Source organism: Schistocerca cancellata, chromosome 1 (assembly GCF_023864275.1).
Source record: "Schistocerca cancellata isolate TAMUIC-IGC-003103 chromosome 1, iqSchCanc2.1, whole genome shotgun sequence".
NCBI classification, from domain to species: domain Eukaryota; kingdom Metazoa; phylum Arthropoda; class Insecta; order Orthoptera; family Acrididae; genus Schistocerca; species Schistocerca cancellata.
Window position 1 is genome coordinate 763,043,326 of NC_064626.1, and position 18,392 is coordinate 763,061,717.

At 38.5% G+C, this 18,392-nt stretch overlaps 2 protein-coding genes across 5 annotated transcripts in view; both read left to right on the forward strand.

The window, feature by feature from the left end:
- The first annotated feature begins 7,145 nt into the window (after positions 1 to 7,145).
- On the forward strand, positions 7,146 to 8,957 carry LOC126101211 (uncharacterized). The gene is made up of 2 exons (XM_049911938.1): positions 7,146 to 7,209; positions 7,336 to 8,957. The coding sequence occupies exons 1-2, from the start codon at positions 7,146 to 7,148 to the stop codon at positions 8,955 to 8,957; spliced, it is 1,686 nt and encodes a 561-aa protein (XP_049767895.1).
- Positions 8,958 to 15,119: 6,162 nt separating this feature from the next.
- LOC126186777 (DDB1- and CUL4-associated factor 11) overlaps positions 15,120 to 18,392 on the forward strand; it is a 111,051-nt gene continuing 107,778 nt past the window's right edge. For 2 of the 4 annotated variants that reach the window (XM_049928241.1, XM_049928242.1), the window contains exons 1-2: positions 15,120 to 15,396; positions 16,085 to 16,231. In XM_049928241.1, coding sequence (XP_049784198.1) covers positions 16,173 to 16,231 — 59 coding nt within the window. In that variant the 5' untranslated portion in view covers positions 15,120 to 15,396; positions 16,085 to 16,172. The remainder of the gene's footprint in view (positions 15,397 to 16,084; positions 16,232 to 18,392) is intronic. The other 2 variants (XM_049928239.1, XM_049928240.1) reach the window with 1 other exon arrangement.

An 18,392-nucleotide genomic window follows, 5' to 3' on the forward strand; every position in this document is an offset into this window, starting at 1 on the left:
CAGTAGGAAAAGGGAGAGAAGGAAACATAGTAGGTGAATATGGATTGGGGGGAAGGAATGAAAGAGGAAGTCGCCTTGTAGAATTTTGCACAGAACATAACTTAATCATAGCCAACACTTGGTTCAAGAATCATAAAAGAAGGTTGTATACCAGGAAAAATCCTGGAGATACTAAAAGGTATCAGATAGATTATATAATGGTAAGACAGAGATTTAGGAACCAGGTTTTAAATTGTAAGACATTTCCTGGGGCAGATGTGGATTCTGACCACAATCTATTGGTTATGAACTGCAGATTGAAACTGAAGAAACTGCAAAAAGGTGGGAATTTAAGGAGATGGGACCTGGATAAACTGAAAGAACCAGAGGTTGTAGAGAGTTTCAGGGAGAGCATAAGGGAACAATTGACAGGAATGGGGGAAAGAAATACAGTAGAAGAAGAATGGGTAGCTCTGAGGGATGAAGTAGTGAAGGCAGCAGAGGATCAAGTAGGTAAAAAGACGAGGGCTAATAGAAATCCTTGGGTAACAGAAGAAATATTGAATTTAATTGATGAAAGGAGAAAATATAAAAATGCAGTAAATGAAGCAGGAAAAAAGGAATACAAACGTCTCAAAAATGATATCGACAGGAAGTGCAAAATGGCTAAGCAGGGATGGCTAGAGGACAAATGTAAGGATGTAGAGGCTTGTCTCAGTAGGGGTAAGATAGATAGTGCCTACAGGAAAATTAAAGACACCTTTGGAGAGAAGCAAACCACTTGTATGAATATCAAGAGCTCAGATGGCAACCCAGTTCTAAGCAAAGAAGGGAAGGCAGAAAGGTGGAAGGAGTATATAGAGGGTTTATACAAGGGCGATGTACTTGAGGACAATATTATGGAAATGGAGGAGGATGTAGATGTAGACGAAATGGGAGATAAGATACTGCGTGAAGAGTTTGACAGAGCACTGAAAGACCTGAGTCGAAACAAGGCCCCGGGAGTAGACAACATTCCATTTGAACTACTGATGGCCTTGGGAGAGCCAGTCATGACAAAACTCTACCATCTGGTGAGCACGCAAAGAAAGCAGGTGTTGACAGATGTGAAAATTACCGAACTATCAGTTTAATAAGTCACAGCTGCAAAATACTAACGCGAATTCTTTACAGACGAATGGAAAAACTGGTAGAAGCCGACCTCGGGGAAGATCAGTTTGGATTCCGTAGAAATGTTGGAACACGTGAGGCAATACTGACCTTACGACTTATCTTAGAAGAAAGATTAAGAAAAGGCAAACCTACGTTTCTAGCATTTGTAGACTTAGAGAAAGCTTTTGACAATGTTAACTGGAATACTCTCTTTCAAATTCTGAAGGTGGCAGGGGTAAAGTACAGGGCTATTTACAGTTTGCACAGAAACCAGATGGCAGTTATAAGAGTCGAGGGGCATGAAAGGGAAGCAGTGGTTGGGAAAGGAGTAAGACAGGGTTGTAGCCTCTCCCCGATGTTATTCAATCTGTATATTGAGCAAGCAGTAAAGGAAACAAAAGAAAAATTCGTAGTAGGTATTAAAATTCATGGAGAAGAAGTAAAAACTTTGAGGTTCGCCGATGACATTGTAATTCTGTCAGAGACAGCAAAGGACTTGGAAGAGCAGTTGAACGGAATGGACAGTGTCTTGAAAGGAGGATATAAGATGAACATCAACAAAAGCAAAACGAGGATAATGGAATGTAGTCAAATTAAGTCGGGTGATGCTGAGGGAATTAGATTAGGAAATGAGACACTTAAAGTAGTGAAGGAGTTTTGCTATTTAGGGAGTAAAATAACCAATGATGGTCGAAGTAGAGAGGATATAAAATGTAGACTGGCAATGGCAAGGAAAGCGTTTCTCAAGAAGAGGAATTTGTTAACATCGAGTATAGATTTAAGTGTAAGGAATTCGTTTCTGAAAGTATTTGTATGGAGTGTAGCCATGTATGGAAGTGAAACATGGACGATAACTAGTTTGGACAAGAAGAGAATAGAAGCTTTCGAAATGTGGTGCTACAGAAGAATGCTGAAGATAAGGTGGGTAGATCATGTAACTAATGAGGAGGTATTGAGTAGGATTGGGGAGAAGAGAAGTTTGTGGCACAACTTGACTAGAAGAAGGGATCGGTTGGTAGGACATGTTTTGAGGCATCAAGGGATCACAAATTTAGCATTGGAGGGCAGTGTGGAGGGTAAAAATCGTAGAGGGAGACCAAGAGATGAATACACTAAGCAGATTCAGAAGGATGTAGGTTGCAGTAGATACTGGGAGATGAAGAAGCTTGCACAGGATAGAGTAGCATGGAGAGCTGCATCAAACCAGTCTCAGGACTGAAGACCACAACAACAACAACAACAATTAAATAAATTTAGAGTTGGAGTTAGTTGATGTCTTTACTATGATATGAAGGTTTTCTCTGTGTTCAAAATTGTTAGTGGTGAACCATTCTGCAATATGTGAAGTCTAATATTGTATTTCATATTGTAGTTCTGTAGCAGCTTTGCCTTTTTTCAATGATTTGTGTTATCTGCAAATTTAATATATTTTTGCAAACTACTGGATGACACTAGGTCATTGATCAATTGCTAAGTGTACAAAATGGTTTCATCCTGATGTGCAATTTCTACTATCTGCTCTCTGCATAACACGTATGATGTCCCAACTCCCAAATTCCTATGTAATCCAGTCTTTGAAGCAATATGTTGTAATCTATCGCATCAAAAGCTTTTGTGAGCTCAGAGATATTGCTGATATGTGTCCCTTTTCAACTATTGCAGTCAAGGATTCATTAACAAAATCGAAACGGCTGTTTTTGTCTCAACTGGTGTTTTCCGGAACGAAGTTCAGTACTTAATACAAAATTATTTTTCTCAATTAATGAAATAAGTCTTCTGTAGAATATTTTTCCAATATTTTGAAAACATCATACAGCAGAGATATTGGTACATAATTTTTGCTATTTGTCTTGTTTCCCTTCTTGAATATATGCCTTACCCTCACCATTTTTAGTTTTTCACAACTTCTCACACACACCACAACACAGTGACAGTGTTTTCCTGTGTTTTGCCAGTTACTCTTGTGACAATGAACCACAACGCTTTCATTTTATTTGTAGCTTTTTCCATGTAGTTGTCATTTGTTTTTTTGACCTTCTCATAATGTTATTTAAGCTCAGTTTATATCTTTTGAAATAAGCATTAAATTCTGGAGCTGTTTTGGTTTGGATGGTTATGTAATGGAAAAATCTTTTTGCTCAATAGAGCTTATGTGACTGGAGTGGTCTAACTACATTTTTTATTATTTTTCAAGGTTTTCCATTCTTCTGAGCGAAGCACATCTCAAAATCATACTGGAAGATGCTAAAGAATTTATCAATTTTTTCATTCATGTTCCTACAGCTCTATACTTCCTCCTATATCTCTTTAGTTGAATAATAAAGAAATATATGTTTTGCACACTGAAATTCCTAGCAGTAGTTATTCATGATTTATTAGAATGTAGAGGTTAAGCTGTTTTTACTGATATTATTTGTGCAATGTGATCTCCGAAATCTGTGGTGAAACGTTTTGGGTATAATTTATAGTGCTCTAGTATAGTAAATATTTGGTCTACTCTCATGGGTAAAGTATTTGTTACACATGTTGCTGTTTCTATTGTATGTTTCTGGTAAAAGATCAGGAGAAGGTTCAGTATGTCAGTTTGATGTATAACTTACACAGAAAAATCAATATTAAAATCATCACAAATAGTCAAACATCTGATGTTTTTCTGATAACTGATAAAGGAAACATTCTAAATTTTGCAGGAATGTGTTCATCTGACTATCTTTGGTCCTGTACAAATAAGTTATAGCTATATTTTCATTTAATAGTTCAAGGCCTTGTATTTCCAGATTTCTTTCTTTGGGAATTCTTCTGGAAACTAATGGGCAGAAATGTGATAACACTTTTGTAACATATTCTCTCTCTGCTTAGGTTAATATGGTTCAGTAATCTACTTTATGAAATATTTCATGCCCACGAAAACTAAAGTCCTCAGCCCTTCTGTCAAAAATCACCCACTGTTACTTCGTTATACTGACATATTCCATGTTATAAATTACCTTTGTTATATTCCATGGATCAAGCAGAGAGTGACCTCTACAATTTAGAAAGAAATCGATGACGATCATTTAATTTAAGTGATGTACAATGAAATGACTTAACTTTACAAACAAGCCAGTTCCAATTATAAAAATTCTGAATTTAAATGTCTCTTTGAAGACACTCTTTATTAGCGTAGAAAGTCTTGCCCAAGAGAAAGATTTTTAATTCAGTCTTAAAAATCACCACATTATCTACATGACATTTAATGTTGTCTGATCGGTTGTTGAATAGATATGTACCTGTGTATTTAACTCCTTTCGGTACTAATGTTAACCCCTTGAAGTCTTTGGAAAGGTTGATTTTTGCCCTAGCGTTCTGTCCACATTTTACACTTTTTTTTTTTTTTTTGGAAAGAATTACTATTTTAAATGCAAAGGATATTACTGAATATATATAGTGCAAAGTGGTCATCGAAATGTCACGTTTTTTTAAGAGTATTCTCCAGGGAGTTCTAGAATTAACGCCAAATATAATTACTATAACACTCTTCTCTGTAGTGCAAATATAGTTTCTTCAGGTTAAATCCTCTCCGCCCCTAAAAGATTCCATAACTAATTAGTGAATGGAAATATACAGAATAAACTAGTTTCTTCATTTTTAAATTAACTAAAGCAGTTATAGATGTTTTCATGCACGTGTTGGAATGGGGCAAACCAACAACATGTGAACACAAATATTAGAAGTTGCAACAAGTTACAACATTTATTCACAATCGCACATTACAGAAAGCCATCTCTCTGTCACAACCTTCGACCATAGATATTTATGGTCGAAGGTCACAACATTCAGCAAAGACTATCTGATATCTGTACATAGCATAGATGCTCCACACCTCCACTCGACCTTGTTGGTAAGCGATCGTCTTTACCTCGATATCCCCATGGAGCCTCCCCATCAGGAGTGTCTCCCGACACTCGACAGTACGCACTTGGCTGTTTTGAGGAGGATGCTAAGTTCACCGGACTTGGATACGATGTGACGTCATTATGACGTATACACCCTACATCGAAAACGATAGAAACCGTATATCGACTATTCGACTTTTGTGAACTTTCGAGAGGTTGTGACAGGGTAGCGCTGTGCTCTGCGCCATTCGTTTAAATGTGTTTTGCGTTTAAATCGTGTATTGTACTGTGTTTGTGTCCTGTGCGTTGTTTTTCGTTTTCTCGTCTCTAATTATGTGTTCGGCATTCGAGAGACTAATGAGAGAAAATCTGAAACAGTTCAGCATCGATGACGACGGGCAATTGCGTGGTTATTGTGAATCTCAAGCAGAAATTGATGTACTTCTGACCCAGCTGAAGTGCGTCGGTTATTCGTACTCGGTGAGAAGAAGCACTCAGCAGCCAAAATCTTTAGATGCGTCAAGACACTAACCTTTCGTTAAGATTACATTGAGAAATTCACTTCCCCTCGTATTTCATCTCCGGTCGACGATTTTTCTTCAACAATGCCTCATATTTTTCTTTTTAAGTTCGAAATTCAATCATTCTACACACCAGTCATTACTGGACACTAAGGTACCTGTCTCTGCGGTCCGAGTGTAAAATTACTTGGAATTATGGTTGATAAAAGACTATCTTGGGATGGACATATAAATTACTTAGCTAACAAACTTGCACGAGTTCTCTTTCAGCTATATAATTTAAGAAAAAAAAGTCAGCAAGAGTATGCTGCTACAATCTAATATGTACTGACAAGACCAACTGTATGAAACCATACTAAAATATTGATAATAAATAAATATTATTTTCGGCGTAAGCGTTCAATACAACAATCACACAATCTAATCTGGTCGGGACATAAGAAGACATCACTTTTTTACGAAACGTGTTGTCCGTGGTGTTTTCAAGGCCACGGTCAGGAATATTTCTATTAATATCCAGCTCTTTTACTTTTATTTTGGCGAAATACATATACGCTGCCACACTGAGCTATTATCAGAATCGCACATGTCAAAACAAACCACTAGCTGACGACAGTTTAGAATCTCGAACGTTCGTAAAAGTCGATAGGTGTGTTAATTGACTAAGGCGTATATACGTCATGATGACGTCACATCATATCCAGGTTGGGTGAACTTAGCATCCTCCCTGTTTTGATGTTTACTGACCGGAAGTTGGTTTCACGTGACGAGGCATCCTGTTCGAAGACTCCATTCATGTTGATGTTTGCCTTGTGCTCCATTTAACTGCTTTCGTTGTTTGTTGCTGCTTCTTGTTATTTCGTTGCTGCTGTTCCGTTTTGTTATTGTTTCTTGTTATTGGTTAGTTTGTTTTAGCAAACATGAGTGATTCCCAAGAAACGCTCTATAAGTGTGAGGAATGCAGTTCAGAGTTTAAAATGCGAAAGAACCTCTAAATCCATATGAGGAAAGTTCATGAACTTGATATCCATGTGTCTAAAAAAGGAAAAGGCAGTGAATTGTGTCCCCAGTGCGGAATTGCATTCATTAAAACGTCATCAAATAACTGTGCACGGTATGAAGTCGGAGGAAAACAGTCGGAAATGCCGCATTATTTGCCCACAGTGCTCTCTCTCGTTTCTCACCTATGACACACTGAGAACACATATTCAAGAGAACCATGACGTTAGTTTTGAGTGCCTGGAGATAGAATTTGGTTGTCTTGCAGGTTTGTTTTTTATATTTATTGTGTTCGTCACGTTTTAGTAAATTTTGTTGATCCCAAGTACGTGACTTAAAAATACTGCCTCAACATTTTTTTCAGACTTTGAAGAGTGGAAAATTTCTTACGAAAATGTAAACCATGTTCGTTATGTAATGAATTGTTCGGAGCAGGAGCTACTAGAAAAACGTGTTCGATATTACCACTGCCATCGCTCTTTCAATTTCAATTCTAAAGGAACAGGTGTCAGGTGTGTGAAAAGTATGGGCACGAATAAAATAGGCAGTACTTGTCCATCCAACATGCAAGTGACAATAACAGAGGACAAATGCTGCTTACAATTTTTTTCCAAAACATATGGGACACACCCAGGTTGTTGGAAGAACATTTCTGCATAGGAACGAGAGGGCAGAGTTGGCAGGTAAAATGGATTATGTTACACTTATGTACATGAAAAATGAAATTATCAAATTTATTTGTGTGAACAGACGTAGGGTCTATCAATGTGCTTCATTTTTATTTCCTTTTTTTTCTCTTCTTTTTTCAGGACAGCTGTCACAGGGTGTTCCTGTTGGACGAGTTTTACAAGATGTCCGAAGTGCACCAATCGCGGCAAGTGTGGACAGAATCCATCTCCTTGAGAAAAAAGATTTGCATAATATAAAAAGGGATTTTGATATTGGTTATGCAACGAAGAAGCATGAAAATGATGCAGTGAGTGTGAAATTGTGGGTTGAAGAAATGAAGAGACAAAGTGACAACCCAGTACTGTATTTCAAGCAGCAAAAACAAGTGGATCCTAATTTTCAAGATGAAGACTTCATTCTTATTATGATGACAGACTTTCAGGCCGAACAACTTCTAAAGTATGGAGAAGATAAAATATGTGTGGATGGCACTCATGGCATGACTGCATACGATTTTCAACATTTTACTATTGTCGTTGTTGATAGATATGGTGCTGGAATGCCAGTTGCATTTTGTTTTTCAAATAAGGGAGACATGTGTTTACTGTCTTTTTATTTCAAATGTGTGAGAGAAAGGGTGGGCACTGTAAAGACCAATGTGTTTATGTCTGACGATGCACCAGCATTTTATAATGCATGGTCAGCAGTAATGGGACCTGTGCCAAACCAGTTGCTGTGTTCTTGGCATATACAACGGAACTGGTCTCAGAATTTAAGGAGAATTTCTGGGGGTAGAGAGAAAAAATCAGCAGTGTTTAGTTCACTAAAGCGACTTCAGACTGAACTGGATATAGATGTTTTTAGTTGTAGTCTGGAGAAAGTGGTGGAAGACTTATTGAATGATCCGGATACTGCAGAATTTGGCAGGTACTTTCTTAAGATGTACTGCCAGCGAGTGGAAAAGTGGGCATATTGTTTTAGGCACCGATTGGGCATTAATACAAACAGTTACTTGGAGTCCCTACATAAAGTTATTAAATACAGTTATCTAGAAGGGAAAAAGTGCAGAAGGCTGGATAAGTCATTAAATGCTTTGTTATGTTTAGTGAGAGACGAAGTATATGAGGGCTTAGTGAAGCTCTCAAAACGTAAACAGTGCTCTAGGGCGTCAAGAGTGAAAGCAAGCCACAACGATAGCTCAGCTATAACAAATGGGATGATTTTATGCATGGGTGAAGGGTTGTGGGAAGTGCTTTCTTCCACTGGTTGTGAAGTGTATGTTGTTGTAAAAAATTCAGAACTGATATGCGAAAGAAAATGTTCACTTAAGTGTAACACCTGCAACATATGTGTACATTCGTATAAATGCAGCTGTTTAGACAACATTTTAAATTTTAACATATGTAAGCATATACATGCATGTGCCGAATCATTGTCTGGTGCTGTCCAGGAGAGTGAACAGTGTTCCTTGCCCTCTAGTGCAGACAATGAATATGTGTCAGCATTGCTTTCTGGCAATTCAGAAAAATCTGCTGACACATTTGAACAGGATGTGATGTCTCACTGTGAAACTATAGTTGCACTCAGCAAAGGAACACAGTGTGGACAGGAGACTAAGGCCAAGGTATTGAAGGATCTGAAGAAGATCATTGGCAATCTTAATAAATATTTTTCTTTCTCAGACGAAAACACAGTAAATGTGAATGCCAAGATTGAATCTCAGGCTAGATTTTTTTCCACAAAGCAGAGAAGGATTTTGTGAGGGGTGATTAAGTGTTAAAAAAAAGTAAACTCCAGGTTGGAATATCAACAATATTAGGAAAAAAATAGTTTGCCACTCACTGTAAAGGTGACATGTTGAGCTGCAGGCAGGCACAATGTAAAGAATGTTACACATTTAGTTTTTGGCCAAAGCCTTCTCCAGAAAACAAAACACAAACAGATTAACACTAGCAAGCACACATGACCAATATCTCCCACTCCAGATAGTGGAGATGTGTGCAGGGAGTGTGCTTGCGTTGTAAATCTTTTTGTGTTTTCTTTTCTGAAGAAGTCTTTGGCCAAAAGCTAAATGTGTAACAATCTTTACACTGTGACTGTTTGCAACTCAACATGTCACCTTTACAGTGAATAGCAAACTATCCATTTCCTAATATTGTTAATGCACATAAAGGTGGTCTTGTACATTATGGCAATTTGTGTGTGTGTGTGTGTGTGTGTGTGTGTGTGTGTGTGTGTGTGTGTGTGTGTGAGAGAGAGAGAGAGAGAGAGAGAGAGAGAGAGAGAGAGAGAGAGAGATTCCATGTAGTTGAAGGTGAATAAAAATTTAAATTTACTTGTGGATTTTTTGAGTTTTATTAATCATGGTATACTAAAATAATGCTGTCCCACCATCTTGGCTCATTCAAACTGTATTCTATAATTCAGTGATATCTAATTGTGTAAATAAAACTGAATTGCACAATGAAACATTATAATTGGTCTGTATCAGTGTTTGGTAAAGGATTTGAGTTAACAAAAGACAACAAAGAAAGTAATGGAATTTGTCATGATTTTACTACTGTGTTTGAGCACAAAAATCAAGGATTTAGTGTCACGCTACAGCAAGTCTTAGTTTCTATGGAAAAGAAAACTGGCTGAAATTCTCAAAAGTGCTTAAATGTCATGTCTGTTATGACAAAATACTTTACCACACACAGAGTTTGCCTGTGTTGCGACATATTTTGGTCTTCTGTGGATAGCTATAATCAAATTTGGTTTTGACGGTCTGAAATAACTCTTTAAATGCATTAATTACAGCCATTTCTTGTAATCCCACCTGTGAGTCTACTGCAGATAGTGCTGTTTGAAAAGAGTTTAATGTTTCCTTGTTAATGATCCTTTTTGTGAATACATAATTAGAATGCTAGGAAACAGCTGGTTGATTATTAGTTCTCTTTGTATAAAGTCCCATGACTAGTGCTCTGTTGGAAGACGTCGTTGGGTCAACTAGTCATCTCATAGTCCCATGTATTTAGATTTGGGATAACAGTGTCAAGGCAGGCATCACCTCTGGTTGGTAAATGACATGCTACAAATAGTCCATAAATTGTTAACAGATTCATAAATTTTCCTCCTTAGAACTCTCCTTGCAAAAGCGTACATTGAAATGAACACCCAGTGCAATTTCTGATTTCAAGTGCATAAAATAGCACAGCCAAGATTCTATTTAGATGAGAAAATGTTCAAAGTTGCCATCTGGAGAATGGTATACTTCACAACAATTATTATAATAAGATTTAATAAGTCCGAAGCAGCCAACTCAAAATCTAGGTCCACACAGTAGCTTTTTAAACCAATTTCTTTAACACTAGATTTTCTGTTGGTATATTTAGATACACCACCGAAGGAAGCAGGTGTTCTGCACCATGCACTTATTGAATTTAGGCATTCAATTCAGTTATACTACCCTGCTTCTTGTGCTGATAACCAATGTTTACACACAGTAAAATTGGCTTCACTTCTATAAAAAGTGATAACACATTAAGTTTAGTTCTAAGATACAGGCATTATGGGAGTAACTTTCTGAGCAGTATGTGACCCGTTTACACTTAATTCTTCTTTCTGTTTGTCACAGAAAAGATTATTTCACAGGAATATTGGCGACACTATGGAATAAAAAAAAACCGATACATCACAATATTTTTGGGCCATGTAGCATTATCCATTACATTATATCTAAGCTCAGGGTGAACAGTTTCGTCTAGCCATGATCTTTTTTTCACCATACAGCATTCCTTATGCAGGTTTTCAACAGGGCTAGAACTATACAATGGCTACTTAAAAGCCGCTTTTCGTCGTCCAAAATATTAAAAATACTTCATATTCCCCGGTTTGGTCCCCCTACATGTGAATGCGAAATAAACCGAGGTAGCAGACTTATGAGCAGTATAGCCTTGTGGTTAACCTTTTAACCACATTTATTTTCCATATTTTACGCACATTTCGTTATAACAACTAAGATCCACAGAAAGAAAGGGGGAAAAAAAACCTGATACTAATCGGCAGAATATTTCGGCGAATCTGTACGCACATATATCAATTACGTAAATTTCAGTATGGACCTATTGCGGAACTTTTACACTATACTGTTTATTGAACATGAAGGACTAAATCATAAGATGGAAATTACTTCGTGCTTAACTAATTCCTTCAGTATTCACTTGTGCAACTCAGTGATCTCCATACTGATGCAACTGCACTGCATGAAAACTGTCCTCGCAGCAAAGTGTTTACTGAAGGGACAGTCACGTGACTTCCGGCAGCCAAACGTCAAAACAGCCAACTGCGTACTGTCGGGAGACACTCCCCCTCCCCATCCTCCCTGGAGTGAGGAACACTCATGGTGGTAGAATAAGGGGAGATGGCGCTACAGACTTACGCTGTACGTTGTTTGGAAACCAGTGGGCGAGGCCTGCCGCCATCTTGGATACCCCAAAACATTAGCAGGACGAGTGTTTACAATAGCTTCTTGTTCGTTCTTTCTCTCGTGTGTACGCGATATTTGTTTTATATAGTAAATGTTACACTGTTTTAGTGAACAACACAGCATAAGGAATGCAACTTCAAACGTTTTTCTTGTCTTAAATGCGTATTCGAAACAGTAATACGACACGAAAATATGACGCTTCTGGCCTCGGTACTGTAATTCCTTTTTGTTTATACACTTCGAGTAACAGAGAAGAGAAGTATGTGCTATAAAAAGCGTGCTTTCGTAATCAATTTCTATTCACTTTCATTGTGTTTGTGTCGATAACTGATAAAGCCATAACTCCAAAAGCAATGATTGATAGTTTAGAGGCACTGATTTGTATTCGTTGCATTTTCAAGTCAAAAGCAAGTTTTAAATGTTCAAGTTTTCAAGTAACTTACTTTTTTTCCTGTGGTATCCCACAGATGTAAACAGGGATGATATAAACAAGCCAGCTGTCATGTCAGCAAAGTGAAATATTCGTTAAATTACGAATGAAAATAACTGAATTTAAGATTGTCAGACCCATTCTAGTTTACACATCTGCTTTGTTTTTAAAATTGTACCTAGCAAGTGACATTCAGTGTTGCAAATAATAGCAATTTACAGAGTAACACGACAACACAGTGATTAATGTAATGATCTAAATAGCCTGGACTTAGATAGGGAACTTTGCTTTAACAAATATGTAACCCTTTCAGTACTTATAATTTAACCACTGTAACAGGTGTTCCACACATTTTACTGAAGATTTAATTAACTACATCTAGTTACATTACTTTTATATTAAATTATTGCATTTTATAACACTAGTCCCAATTTCCAGGATATTCCTTGCCAGGACTTTTCAGTTACTTGAGAATAACCAAACAATGAAAACCAAGTGTATTGCTCACCTCCAGAGAGCTCTTCGCGTTGGTGTGATATGAACTCTAAAGTCAAATGACAGAAATATAACCATACTGTAAAACTTTACAGTGCATCAGAATTTCAGGTCTATATAAGAAAATAGCGCTTAAATAAGTCCATTTAAGAATGAAATGTGATTTGTTTAAACTTTAGACTACAATCAGAGCTATTAGTACACCTGTAAGAAATATAAGCCGGCATTTGTAATCAAAACACTTCATGACTACACCGAATCAAACCACCAGAAGCGAATGTTCTGGGGTAGCTAATATGGCGGGTCTTCACTTGGGTCGGCTTCCAGTTTGTGACGTCATGACAACTCCTCTTATTTTTACCTCCATGGGAACACTGGAGGGTTTAGTATGTAGTTTGCATATGAAAGGCGCAAGGGTTGTCAATCGAAGTCACTGTCTGTTGCACGGATATTGCGTGCAATATTGTGCAAACTGAGGTAGAAGGCAATGTGACTGATCGTAGCTGGAGTTGGAGGAGGCCAATGTTGGTTCTTCCATTGCTGGCAATAGTGTTGAATCATCTGTGGTTAGTAGCTGGTTGAGATGCATAGCTGAGGCCAGTGAGCTGCTCAGAGTAGTAACTGGCAGAGCACTTATTAGGTCACCAGCCAGGAAGAGTTGTGATGACACTGCTGCAAAATGCAGTGTTTTCAGTAGGTGGAAAGTCTTGACAAGGCTTGTGTCGATCATCTTGGTTGTGACACCTGAGGATGCATGTGTTGCTTCCACTTGGAACTTGCGGCTGACTAGATTGATCAAGACATCATCTGGTTGAATGTCTCGTACGTCAACCATGAGCATTTCTGGTTCAGGGGATTGCCATCCAATCATATGAAAGATGTATGGATTGTTGTCATCCTGCAGGTTGTTCGTATCTTCTTTGGTGATTAGAGTCCACATCAATTTTGGTCTGTCAATACAGACCATAAGAGGGTTGCCAATGACATCAATATTGAAAGTGCGACTGCCGCAGTTCATCACTTGGAATGGTTTGTTGTAGGGACGCTGTAAAGCCGCCCATACAGCATTGTTTTGGAACAGCATGTATCTGCAGTCCACAAGTCTGGGGCTGAATGTGTGGAAGGAGGAGGCAAGAATGAATTGTGAATGTGGGTTTTGGCCCATTGCATCATTCTGGGGAGATCCAGTGGGTATGGTGTAGAAACTGGTAACATAAATTCTTCTGGCAATGTGGGCATCTCACCGTAAATGATCTCTGTGAGCAAGGAATGTAGGTCGTCCTTCAAGACCATGCAGATGGCAAGATGCACCTGCAGAAGGGTCTCAGACCATCCACCCCCATGAAACATGAGTGCTGTCTTCATCATGCTGTGCCCTTGTTCCACTAGGCCATTACCCTGTAGATCTTATGCTAAGGTACCACGTTGGGAGATGTCACAGAAGAAGAATTGGAGGGGCTGTGTAGCATCTCTTTCTAGAGTACCGTCTCAGCAGCTGAGTTGCCGGTGTCCCTTGCGATAAAGAGTTCAGGGTATGGTGTAGGGCGTGCCAGTGAGATTGCCATCGCAAGTGATTCCTTAGAGCAGTCGAATGGCGTTTGCAAGTCTGTGGGGCATACTAATTCCCATTTCCCTCATGCATGAGGCTCAATAAGCAGTGCCTGAACTGCCGCTGCTTGAGGTAAGACTCGACGATAAATGCTGAAGAGACCCAGGAACCGGCGAAGGTCATGGTAAGTTCACGGTTGCAGTAGCTGACGAACGAATTCAGCATGGTCAGCAGTTGGTTTGATTTCCTCTGCATTCAGAGTGTGTCCAACGAATGTAACTGCATGCCTCCAGAACTGCGACTTGTCTTCATTGATTATTACCCCTGAGTCATGTAGGGCAGTGAGAACGAGTTTGAAGTGTTTTTCGTGACTGTAGAAGTCAGTGGAGAAAATTAAACTGCTATCAACCAACTTTGAAAAGTACTCCATCACTTAATTGCTGCTGGGTACGCACCGCGTTTTCCAGTCATGACATTATTAACTACTCGAATAAGCTGAAAGGTGTAATAATGGCTGTTTTACGGATGTTGTCTGGATACATTGGTATTTGGTAGTTTGCGGCAGTCAATGAGACAAAAAATCCTTGCTCCCAAGAGAGAATGTGTAAAATCTTGAATATTTGACACTGGTAGATGTTATGAATCATGCAGGGATTAAGGGACCTGTAGTGCCCGCATAGTCTTACAGAACCTTTTTTTCTTGGCTATTATTGTTATGGGTGATGACCAAACACTGTCCGAGAAACGGATGTTGCCTGCTTGCAACATCTCGTCTACTGTTGTCTACCTAGTGGCGCCGTGTCTTGTGGCAAATTAGTGGGCTTAGAGTCGTGTTGAAGCAGTGCGTTGTGCTATTCCTAATAGCGCATGGAATGAAGTAATTTCTCATGCAAATAGTATCTACCGTGCTGTGTGCAAAAATCGACTATCGAAACGTTGACTGTGTTTTCTGTTGAGTCTGTGGATTGCTCAGAATTTCTTTGTTCATCTGATTGCACGAAAGTCTATGGAATTATTTGTTTGTGATATGTTAGATTGTATTTTGTTCAGATGTTACGTTATAAGTTGATTTCACATTATCAGGCAATCTGTGAATCGCTCATACAGGAAAGAAATAGTTGAAAAAGTGGAGTGCAGTGCGCATTTATGGGAACGTCTACGTCTAGGAGAATGGACGATAGTGATTCGCGATCGAGATCCGACGATAGTTCAGATCAAGACTCAGACTTAGCAACCATCTTGCAATATCTGATTAGGAGGTGTGTATTGTCTAGTAGATAAATATTAGGTAATGAATGTGGTGCAGAAATCAGTGGTGCGTTCATTATATTGTTCGTTAGCAGGGCATGTGTAATTATTTCATGAATGCGCATTATGGTGGTGACATGTTTGGTGAAAACAATCTTTGCTTTGGGAGTGTAAGAAAAAAAGTTTTTAGCAAAAGCCTATCCAATGTGGTTGTGTATATTTTGCAAATTATTCGTGTAAAGTACAGAAACGCATTTACAGTTGTAAAAGGTAGGAATGCACAGCTGATCTTAACTCTTTCTAAATTTGAGTTGGACTCATAACGTGTTTAGTAGATATTCGAGTCAAGATTTCACATGTTCTTTTGGTAGTGTAAGTTGTAGTGTTTGACATAATGTAGATGGGAGGGAAACGTGCTCGTCAAATTACTGTAATATGTATAGGGCGTTGCAGTAAAATGTTGATTACACTGCTTGCTGTTTATGAATCTAATACTAGTGAAAAACGGGCTGTTAAGTGATCGACAACCTTTCTCAGTCGGACGTTATCACTTTAAAACTTAATGGGGCAGTTCTGTGGAAACCATGAAATTTGTTTAGAAAAAATAGTATCAGTTTTCTGATTTGGTGAGAACCACACAAATGTCCAGAAATGTGTCTTGAAATACACATTCTAACATGTTGCCGATGATGTTTGCAGCCATTACTCAATAGAGCTTCAAATGTTTTGAAGAACTGAAGCTTTCCTACATGGTAATCCCTGGAAAGCCTAAGACTAAATCTTTCTGATGATGGCATCCGCCAGCGGGACTGTAGTACTGTTTTTCTGGCGAGGTGGAATGCAGAGGTAGAGACATCCTCCTTATTTATGTATGTCTTGGGCAGTTTAATGATTATACATTCATTTATTGTCTGTAGAATAACAGTATGGTATGCTTCGTAGGCACATTAATTTAATATTGAATTCTTATTTTGGGATAAGAAGTTTCATTCATTCATTCATTATTGATTAAGGTGAATGTTAAAGTGTGTCAAGCAGATGTATTTTGTATGCCTTAAAAAGTTTGATGTGTTGGTTCATGAGTTTTCCGCCAAGAGAACCAGGAAGACTTATCGTCTCATAGTTGTCATTAAGAAGCTACTGTATTCCAAATTGTACTGTTTGGTCCTTCCTTAAAAAAAAATCTGATTTATGAGGATGATGTTCATAATTGTATCTGCAGCTGTGTGGGCCTGTAGTTTAACCTTTAGGCTACTTCTCTTGTATTGTGCTGCTGCAAAACGTGGGGGGGAAAAGGAAAACTGCTTCACCTGACTGAAGTTGTACAAGCTGTCACAAAATCACTGTTTGTCATTCTGTGCTCTCTCCTACAGAGAGACACGGAGCCATGAAGCCATGAGAAACATGTGCCCAGCAGTTCTACCTTTCCATTTATCAAGAATGGATTATGTAGGGGCATTCCATATCAGTGGATCAGTTTTAGAGATGGCCCCAGCTTGACCAGTTCCAAATCTAATGAAATTTTTAAGTGGCATCACCAGTGTCGTGGGTGGTTATGTGCAGCTTCTCATAAATAGGGTTCCCAAGTTTGCGCCACTTCCACACATGCGAAAAAGCCAACTTCAGATAACTTTTCTGAAAGTTGCAAGCCCATGCTTTTGCATACCTATACAACATTTTGTGCTGAATAAGAATATATCAGTGATTAGATTTTTTAAATACGTGTGGTGACGGTTGTATTTCCTCAAAGATGGTGGGAAATTTGTTGTGTGCCTTGCCCACAGAGCAAGGCAGTGCAGTGGTTAGCACAAATTGGACTCACATTCGAGAGAACAACTGTTCAAATCCCCAATCAGCCATCCTGATTTAGTTTGTCCGCAACTTACCTAAATCAGTTGAGATGGATGCTGCAGTGGTTCCTTTGAAAGGGCATGGCTGAATTCTTAATCCATTCTTTCTTACTCTGAACTTGTGGTCGGTCTCAAATGACCTTGTTGTTGATAGGACTTTATAAGAATTAATCTTCCTTCCTTCCTTCCCATTTGGAGAGCTCATCTTTAACCAGCCATAAATCATAATTTTATGGCCAGGTTCAACCAAGAATTTCTAATGTGGTACCCGGCCATGCTGTCCTCATGTGTTTTTTATACAACAGCCTATGGACTTCTCCATCAAAATATATGCACATGCAAAATTTTTAGTATTTTTGGAGGTCCATATCTCAATTGGATGTTCTTCAATATTTTTTGTCATTCTGTATCTAGAAAGAAGCCATAGCCTACTGTTTAATTCTAGAACCATGCCTGAGCTTATGGATGAAAAAAATCACTTAAAGTTGTTGTTTTTCATAAATATTGTATATGGTGTAGTGTGACAGTATTGAGTAAGCAGAAGAAAATCGGTGGAAACTGCTTATACATCAGTAACACTAAAAGTGTAGCTGTAGTTACTTATAAATCAACTTCCAAACAATAATCAGGAATAAAACAAACGAAAATGCAGAAAGTTTGAATTTAAAATGTACTGTAACTGGAATAATTGTTTTTCACGTAATACTAAATAAAATGCCAATACTGTCTTGTTCAGTTCATGTGCCAGTATATTGCTTTCTATATGATGGTGCTGCTGGTGGTTGTGGTTGTGTGATTTTAACTATTTGTTGCAATGGACTCCAGCAAGTATTTTTAATGGATGTGCTATGGAAGGGACAGACAGGGCCATGGGCTGACTAAGGATCTTTTCGTTCTAATGAAACATCACATCAATTTCCCTCCCACAAAGCAATGTCGTACACACAAGCAACATACTGTGCACACAAACTACCTTGACACTTGATGCAGTGGCTAATGGGAGTCACCATAAATGGGATGTGCCTCAACAGTTGCTCCTACCAGGCACCGCACCAAATGTCAGCTTAGTTTGTGCAGCGGACACTGTGTAAACCAGTGGGATTGGTGGCCTTTGGCGAACCATCGTTTCTGTTCAAATTGAATTTGTTCTGTTGGTT